The sequence below is a fragment of the Pantherophis guttatus genome, chromosome 1, assembly GCF_059756535.1.
Source record: "Pantherophis guttatus breed Tessera chromosome 1, ASM5975653v1, whole genome shotgun sequence".
NCBI classification, from domain to species: domain Eukaryota; kingdom Metazoa; phylum Chordata; class Lepidosauria; order Squamata; family Colubridae; genus Pantherophis; species Pantherophis guttatus.
Genome location: NC_142063.1, coordinates 316,402,839 through 316,423,908, shown reverse-complemented (window position 1 = coordinate 316,423,908; position 21,070 = coordinate 316,402,839). Strand labels below are relative to the sequence as shown.

The window sequence follows — 21,070 nt, the reverse complement described above, 5'->3', positions numbered from 1 at the left end:
AGACGGGGGGAGGGGGGGAGAGAAATTGTGTAGGATGAAATGTCAGTAGAGTAGCAAATTTAAGAGCTTTGGATGGATGGAAAGAACCTTCCTCCCCCACATTTTACCTTCATATATATATATATATACATATACATACATACATATATACATATACATATATACACACATACATGTAACAAATTTACAATTGTATGTGTAATATATATGTGTGTATGCGTACACGTGTATACATACACACACACACACACACACTTAACAGATTTCAATAGACACCTGCACATGTTTCTTATTAAACATGACTGGGCAGTGTGCAACCAATAACTTATTGTTAAAAACAATATGACAACCATTAAAACAAAATACCGTATTTTTCGGAGTATAAGACACACCTACCTTTTTTGGTGAGGAAAAGAAGAAAAATCTCCCTCTGCCTCTGAGCAATTTTGCCTCGTTACAGCAAACAGCCTGCTTTACTTTCATTTTAGTTTTCAGCATAGCTTGATTAGCACAAGGAAAAAAAAAATCTGCTTCAGCAATTTACCTCTGCAGCAAGCAGCAGAACCCTGGGCAAAACAGCTGAGAGCAAACCAGTTGAGAGTTGGGAGGCCAATCCAATCAATTTATGCTAATTAGCCTGTGCTGAAGCTGAAAGGAGCTGTTTTTTCTTGCTGTTTGCTTGCAAGGAGGTAACTGCTACGAGGCAGAGGCCAAAGGGTGGGGTCCAGTGAATGGGTGGGGCTACATTCGGTGTATAAGACACACCTAAATTCCCCTGCCCCTTTTGGGGGGAAATAGGTACGTCGTATACTCCGAAAAATACAGTAACAAAACAAGCTAAATAATCTCTCCATTATTTTTCTAAACCAGGAATTTGTTATATCTATTCCCTTGCCTTAACTCCAGTTTTGAGGTGGTATGTAAAATAAAATAAATAAATAAATAAAAATGAATAGGGCAATAAGAGAATAAAATCCACAAATCAGATGACTCAAATCTCTCATCTTTTTAGAACTATTCCATAATTTAAAATGTTGGTTTAAGTTAAGATGATACTATACAGTTCCTGCTTCTGCTTCCAAAAGTCCCTCAATAGAAATTAGGTTCTATGAAGCTCATATTTTATTATGTATTTGCCACTTCCTCCAGCCATTGATTATCTGGGTATTTCTGGTCAACCTTCAGCAAAGTGGAGGCATCTAGATAGAAAACTAGCGGTGTAGCTCCAATTGTACCCTCCCAATAATGTCCATTATCTAGAGGCAACTTGACTGGGAGAAAGTTAACCTGTGTAGTCATAGCGATGTACTGTATACTTTTAACAGAAATACATGTCTACTATGGGCTAAGATATCTGGTTAGAGAGATGCTTATTTGCCAAGCGTAGATCAATTCTTTTTATTTTCTCTAAGTAGTACTTGGGACATGAATTTAGAGATGCTGCACATCACCAGTCCTATGTTCTGTGTTAGGGCACATGCCTTCACCATGATTTAATAAGCTTACTTCGTGAGAAAGTTGTAGAAACTCAACAAATGCTTTTGTAGTTTACAAATGATCCAGTAAAGGGTTTGCCTTGATGAAGATTCTGAACATTGTCTCACCCCATGGTAAATCCAGTTTTTCTTGTTCTTTACCACTTGATAGGCAGACCAGCAAAATGTATGTTGTAACATTTGTTTGGGGATTCTCATTTACCCACCCTTAACAAAAACCAGTTATTGTATCTAATTTATAAATGGTTGACTGTAACTATAGGATGTGAAAAGAACCTGTAGATGTCACTCTAGATCTGTTCTCTGCTAAAAGGATAATTACCATCTATAGGTATTGTAAGAAAAGACAGACTAAAATCAGGAGTCTGGTCGCACCTTTTCACACTAGCAAGTTTTATTAAAAGGCTCGAGCTTTTATATATTTACTACAGCTTGAGAATGACATCCTGCCCTTATAGAGGAGGTTTTACATGACTTCTTCTTCCCCCAACTGGTTTATGATATGTAAAAACAGAGAAATTCCACCCACACCCACACCTACACAATAGGTGGAAGTAGGTGGAAGTCATGTAAAACCTCCTACATGAGGGCAGGAGGTATCATAAGCAATCTGGTCTGACAGCATAAGAAAAGAAGATGGACGGTATATATCAAAAATAGGCCACAAATACAAAGAAACCTATAGGTGCCTTAGAGCCCAGGATAATGATTACGCCATTCTCCACTATGATCCTACTTAAACGCACTCCCAGTTCAACTCCAAGATTCCTTTTAATGCACTTGCAGATCAGGAAAAGCTCTTTGGCTCCATAAGACTGGTGCAATTTTGAAAGGCTGCTTTTCCCAGCCAAATGTATATTGAACTGGGTTACACCTGATGAGTTAAATGCTCTCTCGCAATTCTAAGAGACCTTTTCTCCACCTGAAGTTAACCATGGTATTAACATTCCTTGACAACTGCAATTCCCCCCCATTCATGCTTGTTTCGCTTGCGCACGTGCATGTGCAGCCCCATTGCAAACCGGTAGTAAAGGTAGTAAAGGTAAGTAGAACCCACCCCTGCTCTATTCCACACCCCCCAAATGATTTATTTGCTCCATGTGGAGGGGATTCAAAGATACAGCTGCTCTGTATGCATAAATATAGAAATATTCACAAATATTTCTATAATTTGGCTTAACTGATGATACCTGAGATATTTAGAGGGAAGTGGCTTGAGGTGGTAATGAATGCAAGCTAGGAGTTCCTCAAACTCAATACAAACATACCTCATCCTGTTGTTCTGGAATCATTCAATTGCACATCTATCTCATCAATTTACCCATTTTCAGAATCAGTGTGCTGGGTGAAATAAATTATGTGAGGAGGCAGGAATTAAATATACAGGCTGTCTGTCTAAGCAGAGACTGTTCAAAAGCTCTCCTTGACGGTCTCATCTTCCTTGAGAGGATCAGTTGCAATGTTCTGATGCAATATTATTTTTCAGAAAAGAGGAAAATAACTTCTTAGTGACCTCTGGTAACTGTTTCTACATTTATTTATTTAGGATAGCTTGTCTTCCTGGGATTTTCAAACTAATTTTTCTCTCCCCCTTTTCTTACCCCCTTTTCTCTTTAGCCACCCTGGAAATTATAATCAATATAGATTCTGTTGACTCTTTTCATCCCACAGTAGATAAATGTTAAGACATATCTTAAAACACTCCTGCTTGGAATCTGATTGTTTGCATTATACTCACTAATGAAACAATTTGCTGTCCTCCACTTAGTTTGGCCAACCAGAATTGCCCAATTGGTGCTAGACTGTATCATCAGTGGTGTTAATTGGGAGATGTTTTTCTCAGTGGCTGGTGATACGTTGAAAAAGGAAACAAAGATAGAGGACACAACCAATCATTTTGTTTATCATGATATTCATATATTATCAGGACGTGAAGACCTCCCTTCCAATTCTGTTATTCTATTTGTGATTCAGGACAATGCCATTCATCAGTGACTCAAAGCAGTTCTGAAGGAGGAAGCATAGGGTGGGACAACAAATTTTATACTGATGTTTGCCCATCTACTGAAGGAGCGGTGTTAGTGAAGGAAAATGCCCCATAACTAACCAGCAGACCCATAACATATTACTCAGCCCTATAAAATGGGATAAACAAAGCAACGGTTGCATGACAAAGAAATTTAACATGATCTTGGTTACTACTTGAACTGTAAAGAAAGGTTTTTGAAGGGAAATGGATGGATGATACTTATCATCTATCAGCTGAATGGCACTGTGCAGTTCTTTCACTTTTTCCTCCAGATGTTTTATGAAAATAAGAATAGTAACTTACAAATAAAGAAAATGATCACTTGGTCCTTTTACAACATTCTGAGACTCACCCAGCAATTCTGCAATAAAGGCCTCACTTTCATTCCTTTGATTATTCTTCATTCCCTAGAATTTTCTCCACCTTGGTGCCTACTGCTACATTGACCAACAGTTCCTTTATCCCCAGCCAGATTCTAGGGAACACGACAGGATAAATGTATCAGGAAGGTTCCCATAATGAAAATAATTGTTCTTCCTTCTCCCACCAAAGAAATACGGCCATTAACTCAGTTCAGTTCTCATCCTTTGTTTTCAGACATTAACTAGTAATTCCACCAAAGTCCAACTAGTAATAATCTATATTACAACACTTGAAACAAGAATCTATACTCTTAAATTGCAGATTGCCTTCTGAAAGAATCTATTCTACACTCAGATTTTTTTTTTTTACTTTATATTCCTGCAAGCTTCTGATGTTGAATAATTGTAATGGAAGGATGGTATGGCCTTGAAGGACAGAAGGAAGAGATCTTACCAAGACAAGGCTCAAATAAAATAAACCTGAGTCATGGCAGATCTGTAACCCGAGAAAACGTCTCAGATAAGACTTTCCCTAGTCCTCATAAAGGAAGTGAGGGAGAAGAGAAATGCATTTAAACTTGCAAGGTTCTATTAATTAGCGTAATAAATGTTATATTGGCCTGCATGCCTTTGGCTTCCTGGTTTGCTCTACTTTAAAGAATTGACAGTAATTACACTGAGCTAATCATCTTCAATAAACTTTATTGTTTTGTGCTACTGTTTTGGTTGTATTACCAGAAAAGTAAGAAATAATGATTGTAAATAGGCTGCCTTGACCCAGAGGCTTTCCACACATGGAAGGGATTATAATTTTCACTGACTTTCCCTCCTTCCCTTGCAGTTTTATACATTCTTCTGCCTATGTTATCATGAAGCATTTTCAATCCCTCCAAACAGTTTTGGAAACTTCAGAGGTTTAGGAGGTTGTTAGCAGGTAGCATCTGATTTCATGATTAGAGCTCAGTTGACGTTTAGATTAAGAACAATAATAAAATAGTCAACCAAATCTTTTTGGCAAAACATTTTTATTTATTTACATTTTTTAAGACAAAAAGAAATTGCCATACATTTCCAATTTTAACAGAGAATTATTAGCATGAGAAATTTAAGCTTTAAAATACATGAACATTATTTAGATTGATGACTTGACTGAATGGATACAAATTCTTGTTCAGTTCTTGATTTGTAAAATTTATGCCCTACCTTTTTTGGAACACTATGCACAAAATTCCCTTCTTGAATTCTGAATTTAGAGACCATGATGGACGTAAGATCACTCTGCAAACTTCCATGGTTGTGGGTGGCCATAAGTCTGGGTCTTCAGAGTTCAATATTTTAACCACTATGTTATCTTTCCTTTTAGTATTACTAAAACCCCAGAATTTTTATCAGCTGCTTTGTGTGAAACATTCAGCTGAATCTGACATGAACTGAACTACTACTTGGATCACCATAACACTGGACAAAGATCTCATCTTGAGCAAATGAGGCCAATCTACTTAAAGCTGTCCATCACACCTCTGCTTGAAAAGTGTTTTAGATACAATTACTGTATTCCAAGAACAACTGTCTCCCATTCTCAGCTGTGCTGGACCTACATGTGCTTAGTCCCACCATTGCCTATGTGATCAAGGCCTATTCCTAGCACTAGAGTAAGGGAACAAATGGTCCTTGTCCCAGAGATCCAATATCCATTCCAATGCCTTGTTATCACTGTAGAGCATTTGACAACACTGGGCAATCAACTTGATTCCTATTTTATTTGAGTTCAGATATATTGGTTTTCGTTAACTGGCAGTATGTTGTCAATTACTTATACTTCAATACGTCTATTTGTATGCCAAACACAATCAATTTACCTCAGAAAACTATGATTTATATCATAAAGGAACAAAATCATAACTCAGGTCCAATCATGCTTATATATATTTTAAAGCAATGGAAAAAGCACATTGGTACCATTCATAAATTATAAAGCACATATGTATTTTGTACATGCATCTGAATATAATGTTCAATGATAATCCATCCTTGTTTTTGCAACTTCTGTCTATACCAGATGGCTGTGTAATGTTCTGGACTATAAACTCCGTCAGAATAGCTAAGTGGGGATTATGGGACTATATCTAAAGCTCTATAGGGTGGGAAAGTTGCTTTAAAAATACCATTAAAACAAAGAAGATATTTTATACCTTGAGATTGTGACCAGTGCATACATATTACAAATTCATCTAATTTTATAAACACTTCAGAAAAGAAAAAAAATATCTCACAGTACAAAGAAAATTGGAAGGAGTGAGAAAAAGCTTGGTCACTAGCATATTTTCAATATTGATTGAATTAATTCAAATATATATATATATATATATATATATATATATATATATATATATATATATATATATACACACACACACACATATACATACATACATACATATATATATATATACATATACATACATACATACATATATATGTATGTATGTATGTATATATATATATATATGTATGTATGTATATATATATTTGTATGTATGTATGTGTATATATATATATATATATATTTGTATGTATGTATGTGTATATATATATATTTGTATGTATGTATGTGTATATATATATATATATATATATATATATATATATATATATATATATATATATATATATATATATATATATATATATAAATAGCACTCCACATTAGTTATAAGTATTTTCCTCAATGTGAGAACTCTAAAAATTTCAATTCCAAAAATTATTTCAATACTTTTTAAGGCTGTATTTTAAAAAAAATATTCACAATGACATAGTCATTACCATTATTGAAATACAGATTTGCCTCAATGCAAACAAAACATACATAACTGTGGTCAAAACATCAGTGCTTAAATCAATGTTGGGAATGTGAAGAAGCTAAAAAACATAGAAAGGTAACACTGGATAAATGAATTTAACTATATTTCATATCAGAGTTGTTTCATATAAGAGAAATAGCTAACCAGCCTTGCAATCCCAATAATTTTTTTCTTGGAAATAAATCCCATTGCAACTTATTCCTGGAGCCCTTTGGTTACAATTACGACCCAATATATCTGCCTTCCTCTCTGTATGCACATGGCAACATGTACAATGAAAAGAATCTTAGTCAATTAGTAAACATGAGGTTCACTTAATTTAAGGACACCTTATATATGTGTGTTGTATATGCATAAAACTACCGTGTTTCCCCAAAAATAAGACCCTGTCTTATATTTTTTTGAACCCTGAAATAAGCACTTGGCCTTATTGCCATGCGCTTAAAAGTCCGATTGGGCTTATTATCAGGGGATGTCTTATTTGGGGGGAAACGGTAATACTGAAATTTCATGCATATCCATTTGTAAAACTTCAATAAATTCAGTGGGACTTTCTCTAAGGGCAGTTTATACAAGAGAGCAGTGTAAATATTGCAACTTCATTAATATTATCAATTCGAATCCTTGCAGATAAAAGGAATTTGCTACGTTCTAAACAGAGCATGAATCAAAAGCTTCAAACACTTACCTTTTGATCACATGACAGTGCTTTCCCCAAACACTTAATCCCCTAATTTCTAGTATGCTTTGGTGTTGTCTTTATAATCATCTCATGTCAATTCTTTCATGTCAAAATTAGACACAAGTTGCATTATTCCCTGCATTATTGTAATATCTGGGGGTGGGTATCAATAAGATAAATGCAGTACTGCACTGGAAAGGCATTATGTGTATAGGTTTTATATTTACATAATTTGCATTAAGCAAGGATCAAAAAGCTGTTTGTTGCAAACAGAAACTTTTCCTGTCAGCACAGAAGGGTAAAAGTGCTTAGATCCATAAAGCAGATTATTTGGTTCTTTCTTTAACCTCCCAAGTAGCACATCTCTGTCAGCAGCAGATCTGTCACATGCAGTGTCACTATTCCAATATTAAATACTCTATTTGGCAAGTTTTTTGTTGCTCAGAACAGTGTTTTGTTTGCTTTTGTCCTCAAGCCCAATACTGAAGATCCTAGGACTTATCCCAAATATGCTTTTTCAAAAAGCAACTGGACTTCCTTAGTTTTTCTTTGAAGATGTGTCGTAATTTCAAGGATGAAATTTATACAAGGAGTTAAAGCAATTTACATTTCACAGCAAGCAAGAATCATTATTAATGGAGACTTAATTTTCAGTTATTGTGTAATAATTCATAATAATTAATGATTAATGATTATGAATAATCAATAATAATTGTTAATTATTTAGTATTTGTCAGTAATTTTTAAATTGAGACTTTGGAAAAAATGCAAAGAAGAGCAACTAAGATGATTAAGGGCCTGGAGACAAAAACATATGAAGAACTGTTGCAGGAATTGGTTATGGCCAGTCCAGAGAAAAGAAGAACTAAGGGTGACATGAGAGCAGTATTCCAGTATTTGAGGGGCTGCCACAAAGAAGAGGGGGGTCAACTTATTTTCTAAAACCCAGAAGGCAAAACAAGAAACAATGGATGGAAATTAATCAAGGAGAGAAGCAACCTAGAATTAAGGAGAAACTTCCTATCAATGAGGACAATTAACCAGTGGAACAGCTTGCCTTCAGAAGTTGTAGGTGCTTCATCACTGGAGGTTTTAAAGAAAAGACTGGGCAGCCACTTACCTGAAATGGTATAGGGTCTCCTGCTTGAGCAGTGGGTTGGACTAGAAGATCTTCAAGGTCCCTTCCACTCTGTTAATCTCTCTGTTAATCTCTAATCTCCCTTCCAGGTATATTTGGCAGTTCAAATCTCACCAGGCTCAAGGTTGATTCAGCCTTCCATCCTTCCGAGGTGGGTAAAATGAGGACCCAAATTGTTGGGGACAATATGCCGATTCTGTGAATCGCTTAGAGAGGGCTGTGAAGCACCGTAAATGGTATATAAGTCTAAATGCTATTGCTATTCTGATTGATTGTATTAAACCATGTGAAATTCAAAAGGACATGAGATACGGATATCCCTTAAATCCTTTATTGTTTATAGTGGTGCTGGAAGTTTTGAATAGAGATATTATACATAATGAGAATGTAGGCATAAAAATTATAAAGGGAATTTATCAATTGGAAACTTTTGCTGATGATTTAGTTATATTTGAGCCTTGGTGGCGCAGTGGTTAGAGTGCAGTACTACAGGCTACTTCTGCTGCCTGCCGGCTGCCTGCAATTTGGCAGTTCAAATCTCAACAGGTTGGCTCAGTCTTCCATCCTTCCAAGGTGAATAAAATAAGGACCCAAATTGTTGGGGGCAATATGCTGACTCTGTAAACCACTTAGAGAGGGCTGTAAAGCACTGTGAAGCGGTATATAAATCTAAGTGCTATTGCTATTTCTGCAAGACTCAAAAACTTGTATATAATTGATGAAGAAATTAAATGACTTTGGAGCGTTAGTGAGTTTCAAAAGAAATGAACAGAAAACAACACTTGTTAGGAATGTGACTTTTCAAGATTATGAAATATTGACAAGAAACTCAGGTTTCAAAGTGGAGAAAAAGGTTAAATATCTTGGGGTTACATTGACAAATCTAAATTGTTTCAAAGCAATTTTACACCTGTGTGGAATGATATCAAAAAAGATCTATTAAGATGGGATAGTTTGCAGTTATCCATGTTGGGTAGAATCTCTGTAATTAAGATGGTTTTTACCAGAGATGTTATTTTTATTTCAGATTTTACTGATATCGACAACTGATACTCCATTTAAACTATGGCCAAAGGGCATTTCTAAATTTATATGGCAAAGAAAAAAATCAAGAATTAGATATAAAGTACTGCAAACTACTCAAGAAAGAAGAAGTTTACCAGATTTGAAACTTTACTTTGATGCCTGCTGTTTGGTTTGGATGAAAGAGTGGGTGACTCTCCAAAAGAAGAGATTATTTGAATTAAAGGGCCATAAACTAGGATATGGACGGCACACTTGCTTATGACGTGACAAGGTTAAAATGTTGATTTCAAGAATCACTTTGTTAGACATGCTAGATCCAAGGATTTGGCACAAATATAAAACAAGGTTCTCTACAAAGGTACCTCTTTGGGCATCACCCCAGGAAGTCTTTTTCAGAAAAGAAACCAAAGCGAGGCCAGACTGGTGGACTCATGGTCAAATAATATGTTTTAACCAAAGTGATCCTACCCTTAAATCCAAAAAAGAGTGGGAGTCAGAAGGATGTGTTTGTCAGTGATTTACATATTTAGAACGGAAAGAAAGATTTAAATTAGATTTTAAAAGATATGGGTTTGACATTGTAAAAAATGAATTTGAAATTGTACTGTGTGTTAAGAATGAACATGTTATTGCCAAGTTCTATGAATTGCTATTGAAATTGAATTTGGAGAATGAATATGTGATGTATTGCATGATTCAATGGGCAAAGAATTTTGGGTACAATATAGTGCTTGCTTGAACAATGGGAAAACATATGGACAAAGGGTTTAAAATTTACATTAAATTATAATTTAAAGGATACATTTTATAAAATGAGGTACCATTAGTATTTAACACCCAATAATTTGTCAAAGATATACAAAGATATTTCAAATGTATGTCAGAAATGTAAATGAAAAGAAGGGACATTTTACTATCTTTGATGGACTTGTGATAAAGCAAAGAAGTATTAGAGTAAAATTTATTTTTTAATTCAGAAGATTGTTAAAATGAAAATAAAAATTAAACCAAATATTTTTCTTTTGGGCTTAATGAAAAGAACTTGAAAAAATTCTGGAATCTTGCTGTTATGTATGTTGATAGCAGCAAGAATCCTTTATGCACAAAAATGGAAAGATACTTTTAATTCTAATGGATAAATGGCTGGCAAAACTGATGAAATTAGCAGAGATGGCTAAATGGACTGCTCTAATCAAAGAAAAGCATACATCCAACTTTGTTTTTACTTGGAAACCACTTCTGGATTTTGTGCTTGAAAAAAAATAAAACTCTGGGTTTTACTGATTAGATAACTTTTGTTATAAAAATGGGTAGTATATGTTAAGTATGTAAAAGTAAGAAGTTGAAGATGTAATGATATTATTCTACTACACTAACAAAAATTGGAAGTCAATACTTTTCTTTCTTTTTCTCCCTCTACCCTACATGTCTTTCTTTTCCCTTCCCTCTTTTCTCACTTTAATTTGTCTTTTATACTTTGATAAATGTAATACAAGTATTAAAAAATAATTTCAAGGATGGGTAGTCACTTTTTCAGGGGCTGTCATAACTTCAAGCCATCATTAAACAGTCTTAAGTCAAGGACTACCTGTATGCAACATTTGAAGTAGCTTTGGACTACTCCAAAATGACTCCATTCTACAAAATGTTGACATGCGGCTCTGATTTTGGTGAGGTCCATATTGCATTTAATGCAATGTAAGAAATTCCAAAACATTATTTATAAAAAAATTAGGCACAGATTTTCCATTTTCTTTCATAGCACAAAAATATAAAAACAAGTTACATAAAGCAAGATTCAAAAGCTACTTCAGACCTCTTCAATAAGTAGATTTAAAATTACTATGGTATTGCCTCATTATATACTACATACTATCATTTCCTTACAATAGATATATGAAGAACTAACTCACATATTGCAAGAAATCACTGTATACTGTATACTGTGTCTGAGCAACAATCAGCTTCAGTTAAACTTTATGTTTAAAGTATGCTATCAAAATTGCTTCCAATGGAATTTAGGAACTCCTCATCTTGGGTGCTGTAAGTATCAAAATTTGATATATTTATGGTGTTTGGATTGTTGGCCAATCCTGATTCATTAAGGCTAGCCAGGTAATGAAAAGTTGGTGTCTCAAAAATATTGGACATAGAGGTCAAAGATAAGCTAGAAGTGGTTACTGTTGATATGGCAGGAGGCAGCAATGGTTGGACTTTCTTCCTGTGGTTGCTTGGATTTAAAGCTTGAACAAAAGATGACTTTTCCAAGTTAACATCTGAGCATCTGGAGTCTTCCATCTCCATGCTAATGCCATTGGACACTGCAGCATTTTCTGGATGAATAGACTGGCTGTCAACAGTGCTGGAGACATTCCGGATTTCTTGCTGAGACACTGATGGCGAAGGTGATGATGATGACATTGTTGACTCATGATCATTCATTGTTCCAAAGAATCCTTGATAAATGTTCCCCTCTTTCTGAGTGGCCCAGTTCAGACTCTTTTCCTGTCCAAGACATGGAGAGCTACCATTCTGCATTGTAGGTTGCAACGTATCACCCAAGTTTCTCTGTTGCAGCAAAACACTTAGAGGTGAAACAGAGGAATGCCAGCAAGATGACAGAACCCCATCCTGCTTAACGGACTCTGTCATTTGAAAAGGTGGACCAGGATGTCCATTGGAACTTAAGTGGTTTAAAGGAGGGGAATAATATGGCTGCAAGGAAGGGATGCTTGCAGATGTTTTCTGCAGTGGGATGGCTGTTTCAATCGGTGAGCAATATATATTTGGCTCTGTGAAAAAAAGTCATCATTGATTAGGAAAGTCTTATTACAACAATTCTTGAATATTTTCCACACTATCTTCTCATTTATTATAGAATTAGAGTGAAAGCTGTGTTATACTTTATCAGACTTTTGGTCTATCTAGCAAAGTATTGTTGGCACTAGAATTATATTTTTCTATCCCAAGTTGGAGGTGCTGCAAACTGAACCTGGAACTTCCTGTATGCAGGGTTTTGACACAAAAAGGTCTCCTTGAAAATCCATTACCATTACACACACAAAGTGCTCAGGGCCACACAGCTGTATTCCACTTAACCTGGTAGCCTACATTCTTATAATTCCAAGCCAGTATAGACATGGCAGTTTTAACTATAAGAACTGTAATCCAATACAGTTGGAGGCTACTAGATCTGGAGAAGTCTCCTGTACAGCATTCATTCTACCTTTCTTCTCCTTTATATATGACAACAAATTCATGGAAAAAAGAAAGATGTAGATTTCCTGAAGCAGATTTGGTAAGGTTTCATGGGAACTAATAAAAAAAAAAATCATATTCAACCTGGTGTATATTCTGTCCATTAGTAATGAATAGAGAGGTGTAGAACATTCCATGCATGGCTTTTCTGATCCAGACATAAATGGTTTAATGGAGTTAGGGTTATGGAAAAAGCCAAGGAAACTGGTGGCCAAAATGGGGCAGGGAGAGAGGAAATGAAAAAATGCTCAGAAAGTCAGGGAGCAAGGGGATTAATGGGATATGTTGTCTTGGTTATTGACAGCAGCAGTAGCTGAATGGACTGAAAACTCTAGGAAAATAGGGGTAGTGGGATTGAGGCATATTCAGTTTGGGACAGCAGTAGCTGAGAGAAAGGAGGCAAAGTGGTGGGAAAATTGAGACAAGGGCAGATGCATGGAAGAACCTTTGTGGAGGTGGCTGGCCATATAAATTTGATAAATAAAGAAATAAAATAAATCAGCAGGTGAGGAAGAAAGCTAGTGGAATATGCTACATTGGCATACATTAAGTGAGGTAATGGAGAGCAGGCCAAGAGTAGAGAAGAGGGAATAGATGGATCAGTGAATTACCCATGCTTGGAGCCGCTTGGAACAGGGCAGTGCAGTAATGCATTCCAACAATAGACTGGACTAGAACAGGAATCTTTAATTACCCAGAATGTTGTATAGGCCTCAAAAAACTTAATTAATACAGTATACACCAAAACAAATTTTACAATACTAAAATATTTTCTCTTTTAATATATATCATTAAAATACTATCATGGAAGAGATAGGAAGAAAGATAGTCAAAGTGCCAGAACAAAGAAGGCATTAAAAAAAAAAAGAATCTACCTTTCTTAATGAATTTTCCTTCACTGGTAGCAGTCTGGAACAGAGCAGCATTAGACCTTTCATAGGGACCTATGGAAAGAATACTTGTTATCCTAAAGGATATCAATTCTATAAGGATGATGATATGATTCACCCAATATAATGAAGACTGTATTCCCCAACATACTGTATCCCCAATTATCCAATTTTAGCCTCAAGAGTCTAAATCCAGCCTCTGAGTGCTAAAAGAAATGGGGCCAAGAAACATAAGAGGGAAGCATCAACACCGCTTTGGAAGTCCTTAGATTTGTAATTCCTCCCCCATAAAATATAAGTCCAACTCAAGAATGCAAAATATTGGGGGGAAAAAAAACCCAGCCAGTGAGAGTCAAACTCATTGAATTAAGAAGAACAAGAAGACAATGCAGAGAGGCCTTCTTGTAGCAAATCAGCAGTGAGGTCTCATCCCATTCCATTTATATATATCTAAGCCAGCCTCCAATTCTCTGTCTTCTACATTCTATCGTGGTTCAGTTTAGTGGACCTGGACACATTAGGAGAGAAGTTAGACCCTACCTAGTGATACAATGGCATTCTTGTCACTCCCAAACAAGTGAATAAAGGGTATCAATTGCAGGGACGGAATAAACTACAACATCACAAATTTTGACTTAAGTATGATATCACGTGGCATGGTGCAGCTTTTACTGAAAAGAAACCCATAATGTTCTGCCCCAGCTCCGGATTCCCAAGGATTGTGACACACACCAACGGTCCTTATCAAAGTTATAACTAAGAATAAACAAAGTCCGGCAAAGGTTGGCAACCAGCCCAGAAAACAAGATACGATAAGACACTCACTCTCCAAAATACTCTGTAATAATTACACATTGTTTCCAGCAAGAAATTACTAACTGTGTGCGACTTAAATAGGCTAAGGGAGTGGCCAATTATCCTCAAACCTTACTCTTGAGGAGACCTCCTCCTCCTGAGTAGCCACTCCTGCCTTTTGGCAGCCGTGCGTGCTCAAGCATTGAGGAGAGGCTCCTCCACTTCTCTCTCTCCACTTGAAGGAGCCTCTGGAGATTCTGAAGGCCCTGGCTGAGTCTCTGCCTCTGGCACCACATCCTCTTCAGCATCCTCGCTGTCCGACGTGAGTGCCGGCTGTGCCGGCTGCTGGCGCAACCCCACACCAGCCTCCTCGTCGGGATCAGCCACGATCCACGCAGGCCGTTGGCAGGCCACAACACATAATGGTTTTGTAAGGCACAGGCTTCTATTTCCCTACACAGGACTTCTGAGTCAAAATATTCTCAATTCAAATGATGCTAGGAAGCCTCAAGGATAAACCCAGTGTGGGAGAGAGGGGTTTCATGTTAGAAGAACAAAATAAGATGGGATGAGATATACTCTTACCAGAGTCTTGAATGAGCTTTTGTAAAGCCATTGGTGACCTCTGCCTCTTTGCCTTATGGCCATAAGGATCTGAAACAGAAAGGAAAAAACAGCATTTTGACTAATCATGTACACACATGTGATGATGTTGGGAATGTTTGCTGAAAAAGAAAGGTTTAATTGTGTGTTCTATTTGACTACAATGAAATATAGAATATTATCTTACATAGAGTTGCCTTCTTACCCAGCCTGGTATATTTGGACAGAAAATAACTCTCTAAGCTTCTTCACACAATTTGCTACTTTGTTTTTGAATCTAGGGTCTTCTATATGTACTTTTGCTTCTTGCTCTATAAACTTACAATTTAAATATATTAACATACGCTAGCTCCTCCCAAAGAAATTGGCAACATTCTTAAAATGAAAAGCTCCCGTAATTCTCTTCTCTCTTTTGGCATTTTTTTCATTAGCCCTAAGGTTTTCCAGTTAACTAAGCTTGCAGAGGTCTAAATGAAGAACTCTTGCTGTAATGTATTTTCTTTTTTAAGAGAGTAAATATTTAGAGTGCTGAAAGGAAGTTTTCTAACATAAAACAAGCAGTGAGACAACTATAAATGCTGCTTCCAAAGGTTGGCACTACTTTGGGAGATGGAAAGATTGAAGCTGTATAAAGAATTGGTATACCATATTCCCCAACATTCAGGGAGTGAGGGAAATCTCCGTAATTAATCAAATTTGGGGTTCTCACTCCAAGCTTTTTCCATGTATGCCAATTTGGCAACTTTAAGATGTGTGGGCTTCAACTCCCAGAATTCCCCAGCTAGCAACATTCCCAAAGCAAGAAAGCTGCAGCCTGGTGAGAGTGAGGCTCACATTGATCTCACCCACCTAAAAGAATGCATTGTATGTCTGCAATGCAAGCCTGGCCATCAACCTTCTCATGCTTCAGTACCTCAGGTGGTTGACTGAAGCCTATTTTATTTGTTTTGCTTTGGTTTTTACAAAAGTTTGTTTCCAAAAGCTTTCTCCCACCACAATTTTCAATGCCTCCAAGGAGTCAACTATGTGGACAAGCCTGCTGTGTGGGCAACCACCAGCCTTGTTTCTAAAGCACAGGCAAAGGTAGATTATGGCAGCAGCTTTTAAAATGACTTCTTCCTTTTTGTCTTAAAGCAATCTTCTTCAGCCTGAAGTATACTGAATCTTAACTCTCAGCCTTTCCAGTTAGCACAAGACGATGCTGACTGGGAATTCTGTACATGATGCTCTAGAATATTTGCAGACCACTAAGCTGGGGAAGACAATAATACCATATACTGACAGAAGAAGAAATTGTTCCCAGATCAGAAATCTGTAAGTTCTTTTCTAAACTAGCATGGGCCCTAATTCAAAAGCAGTAACTAGTCCTACCTCAAGAAATGTGTACAAGAATGTTACCTTTTTCATCTGGTAAATATCTAAAGTCCATAGGATCACTGACTTCCTGATCTGAGGGCCTTCGCAATTGCATCTTCACAGTCACAGGATCTGAGATATCTTTGAAAAATGGGGGCGTCTTGAAGACAATTGCTACTTGACGATGAACATCAGCTTGTGAAAAAATCCCCTTGGCTTCCCAGTCATTCATGAAAAATCTCACTTCTATATCATCTGTTCATCAGAAAGATATAAATATCACACTTAATTTTAGGAATAAAACAACAAACAATAGTTCAAAGAGTATTTTTTTTAGCATGAAATACCAAAAAGGATCAGTTCTCCTTTCTATATGGATTGTAAATGTCATAGCAATACATCTGGCATACATATATTTGGGAAAGAATAGCACTTAGAAATAGCCCAGTTTAGCCAGCTTTCATATTTTATTAAGACCAAGATTATGAAAGTCTTGAATTTAACATGGAATGTTTTTTTTTACCTTAGAAGATTTCTTTTATTTAGTGCGGCATTTCTTAACTTTTAACAATTTTAAGATTTGTGGAAATCAACTCCCAGAATTCCCCAACCAGCATATTGAAGGCCACATGTCTCAAAGTTGCTAAGATTGAAAAACACTGACCTAGTAGACTTGAATCAGAAGCTTATTAATTAATCTTAACTCCACATCATTTCATCACTGGTCATTCTAGCTGATGAATATAGAGTAGCTTTTCTAAATTTGGCATTTACTGAAAGTGCCAGTCGCCAGCTCCTGTCATCCATAGTCAGTGGCCATATTGGGTGATAGTACTGGGCATAAGACATCTGGATGGCCACTGGTTGGGGTGGTCTGGTTTACGACGTAAGCTAACTAAAGCTTATGTCTGGAGTGCCAGTGCTAGTTATTCTGTAACATGTGAAATATCACATAGACGTCTGCTGCAATACACATACAGTACAGGCTTAGCTGCAGCCCCGGAACTACTTGAAAAGCAGTTTTGCACTTTTAACACTGTGGCTGCAGGACTGGCCATTTCCCATTGGCAAGGAGTGTTGCCTTGCCCCATTTCCCTAGCTCTCTGGAATATCTGGAAGAGTTTCTCCCATTTCACTGGACTCTTTAAATTAAGCAGCAGGACAATTTTGCAACTTTCCCTTACACTAATCCATTTTTGTTCTTCTTTACACACAAAAAAACCCATTACATATTAACACTAAGATGCCAGTTTTTGCATTTCCTCCTTGATCAGCTGAAAGGAGTCTTGATTGAGTATTGAGCAATTCTGGGCATCCTAAAAATGACAAGGGTGAGGACAGGAAAATGCTTCTGAGTTCAAAACTAGTACATGCATTGTTTCATAGATCTACAGTATATAAATCAATGGATTATACAATGTTTGGATGGAATTTGAATCAAACTAGACTTCTGTTTTGGTTGCACCATTCCACCGCCCAAGTTATATACTCAAATATTACAATATTTTGCAATTCAGTGGATATTTGGCATTCAGTTTAACCACTTCCATTTTCCCGTGAAACTGTACATGTATACATATAAAATTGGTTGCTTTTTCATATCTCATTCTTTGATATCTAAAGTTAAAGTTTATAGTATACATGGTATTCCAGTTTCCAATCACCTTTCTGAACTTTGTCACACAATAGGAAAATTTCATCTCCTCCTTTCGCTGTTCCACAGTTCTTGTTCACACGGCAGATTCTCAGTTCAGCTGAATTGGGTGCACCTAAACAGAAAAAGGAATTAATGATTGGGGGAGAGAAGAGTAAAGAATGGCTATTATGATTGCATATGTCTAAAACTAGAACTAGGGGAGAGAAAGTTCTGCAAGCAACTCTTTATCTGAAAATAGGTAAAGCACAGAAAGCAATAGATACATTTCAAGTGTCCACATAGCCCCCCTTTTCCCACCAGCATTTTACATGACATCATTATGCCCACTATCCCTGATGTCCCTCCTTGATAATGCTTGCTGTCTTTCTTTAGTTCTCAGCACAAAATTTAATGGTTTTCTGTTGTCATTTTGAATTCTGAATTAAGTATCCATTTTGTTGCTCAAAAACAGGGCCCTATCATAGCAAGAAAATATGCAGGGTAATTAATCTGTTGGGTAATTAATCAAGGGATTTATTTCTTGAATATTATCATGAATGGGTTTAACCAAAGAAGTGAACCTCTTCCTTTCTGTTTGGGTGTTGGTCAGCATCTGCCACCACTATTTTCCCCCCAACATTTGCCTTCTCAAATAAGGCCAGATCTCAAAAAATTTTTACTGCCTCCCCACCCTTTTAAAAATCAATCTTTAGCTGTATAAAAGTTTAAAAATACATTCAATCCTTTTTTTTTCTTGCCTGCCCTACTCACTTGTTACACAAAAGCACAACAATCTATTAAAACATGTTCAAGAAAAGGAGTGGTTTTTGCAGCCCCGTGATTCCGTTTGCCACTAGAACAGCGAAAATCAGCTGTTCTAGCGGCTTGAAACTCTCCCCCAGGGAAAAAGGGGGAGAGAAGAGCAGAAGGGTCTGGGTAGAGCTCCCCTAGACCCCCAGGCTTTTTTTTTTAAGCTTGGGGCTTGCAGGGTGAGAGCTCCCTGAAAGCCTTTCAGTGCTCCGGATCCGGGACGATTCTGCTTTATGCAGAACAAGGGGTCGCGACCACACCAGCAGTGCAATTTTAAAGATTATGAGAAAATTTGAATCTGGATGCTGGCAGAGCAAAATCAGGAGAACAGAAAATGCAAGTATTAAACTTTAACTCCGTTTAAAACAAAGGAAAAAAAGATGGCACTTAAGGGCGGCAAAACGAAACTTATAAGTGAAAGTGATCGTTAAAGCTGCAACATTGTAAAAGCTACTGGATTACCTGGCAAGAAAAAGGATTTAAAGTGCTAGTGAAATGAAAAAGACTATGGTATTGATTCCAACTACTTTATACTTCTAAATTGTGTGAAAATTATTGGATTTATTGATCTGATAGCTGAATAAATTTAAAGTGGAAATTGAACTATGGCTGACATCAAGGATGGAGAATCATTACTATATGAGCCAGCAAATTCACAAGTTGTGACTGTAAAGGTTTTATAAGAACTTTTAAATTTCTATACTTCTGCTATATTGGAATCAATTGAAAGGACTATTCAAAATTATAATCTGGAGAACAACAATGTTTTGCTGGCTGAAAAAGAGGAGAAAATCAACTTATTTCGACTTTGGAGCAGGGAAAAGAAACAGTCAGGATCACGATGGAAGTTGGCACACTGAAAAAAGAGGTTTTCGCAAAAGCTTCTATGCAGTTAACTGAAAAGCAGCAAATAGACTCTTTCCCGCAGATTGTTTCAAGGAAGGAAGTAACTGATTATATAAGCAGGAAGAGTCGAAATGGAGGTTTTGAATTGAAGGAGATAATTTTTAGAAGAGAACAATTTCCAAAGATGCATCAAATCTATATTCAAAAATTTTCAAAAGTAAAAACAGGGGGAGGAACAATGTTGAAGAAAGTACTATTGCAGAAGAAGGACTGGAAAATATATAGAAAGAAAGGAAGAATTGAAGATTAGTTTCTTTTGGGGAGGATTTTAATACTAAATTTGAAAAGTCTACTGAAATTAGTATTTTTTAAGTTTAAGTAAAAATGTTTAACTAAAAATGGATAGCTTTTTAAAAAAATATCAAGGTATTAAAATGATTAACTTTAAACTTAATTGATAACTTTCTGAAAGTTTTGAAACAGATATTTTGAAGGATGAACTCAAGAGTTAGAAATAATTTAACTCAATGGATTAATAGTATTTTTAAGGTTATATTTTGAAGAATATTCTATTGAAGTGTTTTTAAAAAAAAAAACTGGTTAATGTAAAATTGAATGGATATAAAATAATATTTTTTTTCTTAAAAGATATGCTTTAAAGAAAGTTTTATAATGTTTAAATTACAATTCTAAAAGGGGAGGCTGATGAACAATTTTTAAAAGAGGAGTTAAAGAGTGTGATGGGGTTTTGAACCTTGTAGTAAGTTAGTTTATTTTAGCTTATGTTTGTTTAATGCTATACCCTGTTTTTGCTCTGGGAAGTCAGGGGTGGGGGTGGGGAAGGAGGGGTTGAAGGTTGTGTGGGGATAAAATGGTTGTCTAATTCTTAATAAAATTAAAAGATAGTTTAATAAATGTATTATTAATAAATGTATTAATAGAGAAGTAAGAAAAGAAAAGGAGCGGTTTTTATAAAATGATGAGGTATAGAGGTGTGGAACTCACAAAGGGAAATATAACAGTTTTCAATTATCCAAAAACATGTCTGGCAATTTCAAGGGCTTCACTAACTAAATTCTACTCAGTTTTGCTTTCTACCCAAGATACGAGTCTTTCAGTGCCAAATAACATGCCACCAGTCTTTAAAAGCATACCAGGAACAGGGGAGGGGCAGAGTTGAATTTTCAGAAAACTGAACTGGTGCAAGGTTGAAATAGCATCAAAGAAAACCAAGAATCCCATTTTTCTTCCTTAAGGCACCTTAATTTGTAACCATTTCCTG

General features: G+C 36.2%; 1 protein-coding gene across 1 annotated transcript in view; it reads right to left on the bottom strand.

The window, feature by feature from the left end:
- Positions 1 to 11,313: 11,313 nt before the first annotated feature.
- The window catches only part of REL (REL proto-oncogene, NF-kB subunit), a 58,153-nt gene continuing 48,396 nt past the window's right edge, over positions 11,314 to 21,070 (bottom strand). Inside the window, exons 6-10 of the mRNA XM_034427315.3 lie at positions 18,161 to 18,265; positions 16,539 to 16,751; positions 15,123 to 15,191; positions 13,728 to 13,796; positions 11,314 to 12,386 (exon numbers count right to left, since the gene is read on the bottom strand). Coding sequence (XP_034283206.1) covers positions 11,578 to 12,386; positions 13,728 to 13,796; positions 15,123 to 15,191; positions 16,539 to 16,751; positions 18,161 to 18,265 — 1,265 coding nt within the window. The 3' untranslated portion in view covers positions 11,314 to 11,577. The remainder of the gene's footprint in view (positions 12,387 to 13,727; positions 13,797 to 15,122; positions 15,192 to 16,538; positions 16,752 to 18,160; positions 18,266 to 21,070) is intronic.